Below are 3434 nucleotides of genomic sequence, written 5' to 3'. Positions count from 1 at the left end.
AGAATCTGAGAAAGTGACAGGAAGTCTGAATTGTCGTAAGCGGAGAGAGTACATGGTCGTATATTCTGTGGTGTTCAGTGCACATGGGAAAGTGCGGATGACAAGTACGGAAGGAGGCGGAGTGTTATAGCTGTGGGACATGTCAGAGACTATCCGAGAAAAGGGTGAGATAGCTGCGAATTAGACTCGGGTGACACAAGGCGACGGTGAAATTCCTTCAAGTTTCATACGGACGGTCAAGAAAGAGCAAGGAAGTGGAGTTCGGGTAACTCTTATATGTGGCATTCAATATGTGGGATTGTTCACTTTCACGCAGGTCAGTGATCAGTGTGTGATGGCGTTGAATGGATACTCCGGAAATTGGAAGCACAAAGTAGAGTAATAAGGAACTTAACTTTTCTCGATGGTTGATTGTGAAGAAGACGAGAGGGACTACAGTTGTAGTTGGAGTCACATGGAGTCTAGGAGTAGTAGTGGTGCTCATGGCGTATCTCAAGTACAATGTACATGGAAGTTTGACACATGGATGAACTCAAGGTGGTGAAGAATATTCGTCAAGGTGGAGTTTGTTAGAGTTGTGTCGAATATTATTGTACAAGGTAGGTTACAGTTGGACACTGAGTAGTATTGTGTTTAGACAGGATATGGAGTCGTGTCCTGATAGTACACTTGTATCCTAGGCCTCTCATATATAGCGCGGATAGACACACGATGTAACCTATGCCAACATAATAGCACATGTACGCGGAGGAGCCGGCGGCGTGTGCCGACGCTCGGACGGCCGGGATGCGGTATTGTGACGGTGTCACGGGGAGGAGCGCCCGTAGTCAGGCCACGGGGATATAGCCATATCGATGAACTTCGTTAACAAATCTCGGTGTCGTACTCGTGTGATTGCTTGGTTCTTGATAGATCGACTTAGAGCCTCGGATTATTCTAACACACGACCATAGGAAGAACGAATCCTATAGTGCGTCGGTTTTGGAAACGGAGAAGAAACTGGTTGGCTGTTAATTGACCTTTGGGAACATGTAATACCAAGGTTATTTTGTTAAGCGCTGTTCATCCCAGTCGCCTTAAAAAAGAAAAAAGAAACTGTTCATCCCAGTCCAATCCACAGTCAAATTAACACACCTGAATTAGAAAGAGACAGGGTACATGCAGAGGCGCAAATGGAGCAGCGCGCGAGCTCCCAGTCTCACTGATCCATCACCTCACCTGGACCTGGCGCCGCCGGAGTGGTGGTACCCCGCAGGCCTCCACGCGGTGACGGCGTACAGCGGCTTCTTGTGCCAGCAGAGGAAGAAGCAGTGCCCCTCGGCGTCGTGCCTGACCTCGTACCCGCCCCACCCGCAGCTCTGCAGCAGCTTCCTGGCCTCCATGGCGCCGCTGTAGCTCAGCCCCACATGCTCCATCCCCGCCGCCTCCATCCTCCCCGCCCACTGCCGCGCCCGCTCGTGCCGCTCCTTCCGCTCACCGCCCTCGCACGCCACGATGCTCCTGATCTCATCCCCAAGCACCGACCGTTCCACCCGCGCCCGCTCCGCCGCCGCGCTGCCGCGCTGCGCCGCCGCCGCGCGCTCCAGGCAGTCGAACAGCGACGCGTAGTAGTTTAGCGCCTCGTCGAACCTCTCGTGGAATGCCGCCCCGTTGTGGTTCGCCTCCTGCTCCGTCACCACCATGATCTTGGGGGACAGCGCCTTCACCGCCGACAGGAAGGACCCGATCTTGGGTCTCTGCTGCCCGCCGGCACCAGCAGGGAAGTGGCCGCCTATGGGGGACTGCGGCGACATGGAGGAGAACGCGGACGCGTCCGGGCTCAGCTGTAGCCGCGTGTTCAGTTCCCGCTCCAGGAGCTCCCCGAAGCTGCTCGGGCTGGACCGCGCGATGATCTGGAGCGGGGTGAGGCCGCCCTGCCGCTTGCCTCCGGTGTCGTCGGCCGCGAGGAGGCGGTGCAGCTGCAGCGCGACGCTCACCGCGAGCGCCTCGCCTGACCTGACGCGGAGGTTGTGCCGGAGTGCGTCGAAGTCCATGTCCTCGAGCCTCGCCTCCACGGCGTTGAACTGGAACGGGATGTCGAACGCCTCGGCCTCCCTGACGAGCACCGCGGACATGCCAGCGAGGAACTCCTTGCTCTCATGGACAGCGGTGATGCGGAGATTCGGCGTGCCGTCACGCCGGCCGCGGAACGCGTGGAACAGCGCGATCCACTGCGCGGGGTTGGCTGCCGGGCCGGAGAGGTCGACGACGTGGACGAACCGCTCGCCCTCCATGGCCTCGAGGATGGCGTGGTTGGTGGTGAGGTACGCGAGCTTCAGGAACGGGAGCATGTCGAACATGTGGCGGCGTGCGGCCGGGACGAGGTGGGCGTCGTCGGCGCTGGACGCCGACAGGAGCGCCCGCGAGAGGCCCGGCACGAGGTTGAGCAGCTTGCGTGCCAGCGCGTCCGCGAAGACGGCGGCGAGGCGCTGCAGCGTGTGGGGCGCGTCCAGCGACGCAAGCTGCATGATATGCTCCAGGCAGAGGTTAGCGCGGTCCAAGGCGCCGGCGGCCACCTCGGAGGCGCACTGGTACAGCAGGCTGATGAGGCGCACGCTGCACTGATCCGAGCTCAGCTCCTTCACCCACGTCCCGGCGGAAGCGTACGGCGTGGGCGAGTACAGCGTCGACGCCGGTGACGACGTCGCCGACGACATCACGTCCTCCTGCTGCTGCTGGTGCTGCTGCGGCGGCTGCTGCTGCTGGAACATGATCGATGCTATTCCACCCCAAGTGCGCGGTTCCACTCCCTGCAGAGAGTAATTAAGGTTATCGAGCGAGTCAAGCCATGGCATTGTTCGATCTCCTTGTCGTGTAGGAAGCAACAAAAATAGCGAGGCCTCGAGTTCATACCTTCCGATGTGGTGAGCTTGTCTCTTGTGTCAGCGGCATTAATCCCTTGGGTCTCTCCAAGGCTGGACGCATCTGCGGCACGCGCAATGCCATCTTTGTCCGCATCTCGGTGGAGTAACTGAGAAGATTGAGATTATTCTCTTGGAATTCATCCCCGAGGTTTGGGTCGCAAGGTACAGGACAAGCTTGTGATCAAACCATTCTGTTTCAGGTTACGTCCACTGCAACTGCGCCCTACACAACCAAACAAACTGTGTGACTGTTTTCGATAGCGTCTGTTGGTTTAAAATTTTGTCATAAATCTGCCGCTCCTGTTTTTTTATACATGATAAATACTCGTAAGATGAAATGTGTGTCCATCGCATAGCTCGTATTGTGAACTTTTCTTCTTCTCAGCAACATTTTTTCTAGAAAGGTGGCCTAGGCCCAGTGTTAAATTAATAACGCCCTGGAAAACAGGAAACGACGAAGATGCAAGGTACGTAACGCTGAACAATCAGCTTACAAAACATGGAACAATCAAGCAAACCACAAGATAACCA

At 56.7% G+C, this 3434-nt stretch overlaps 1 protein-coding gene across 1 annotated transcript; it reads right to left on the bottom strand.

The window, feature by feature from the left end:
• Positions 1 to 1098: 1098 nt before the first annotated feature.
• Positions 1099 to 3194, bottom strand: LOC123397858 (scarecrow-like protein 3). Its single transcript, XM_045092386.1, has one exon. The coding sequence runs from the start codon at positions 2832 to 2834 to the stop codon at positions 1215 to 1217; it is 1620 nt and encodes a 539-aa protein (XP_044948321.1). The 5' UTR covers positions 2835 to 3194; the 3' UTR covers positions 1099 to 1214.
• Positions 3195 to 3434: the final 240 nt, after the last annotated feature.

The sequence above is a fragment of the Hordeum vulgare genome, chromosome 5H, assembly GCF_904849725.1.
Source record: "Hordeum vulgare subsp. vulgare chromosome 5H, MorexV3_pseudomolecules_assembly, whole genome shotgun sequence".
NCBI lineage: Eukaryota > Viridiplantae > Streptophyta > Magnoliopsida > Poales > Poaceae > Hordeum > Hordeum vulgare.
The sequence above is the reverse complement of the archived record's forward strand: the minus strand, read 5'-3'. Positions and strand labels throughout refer to the sequence as shown.

Coding starts and splice junctions, on each gene's coding strand:
- LOC123397858 (XM_045092386.1), bottom strand. CDS start 2,834: ATGCCATGGCTTGACTCGCTCGATAACCTTAATTACTCTCTGCAGGGA.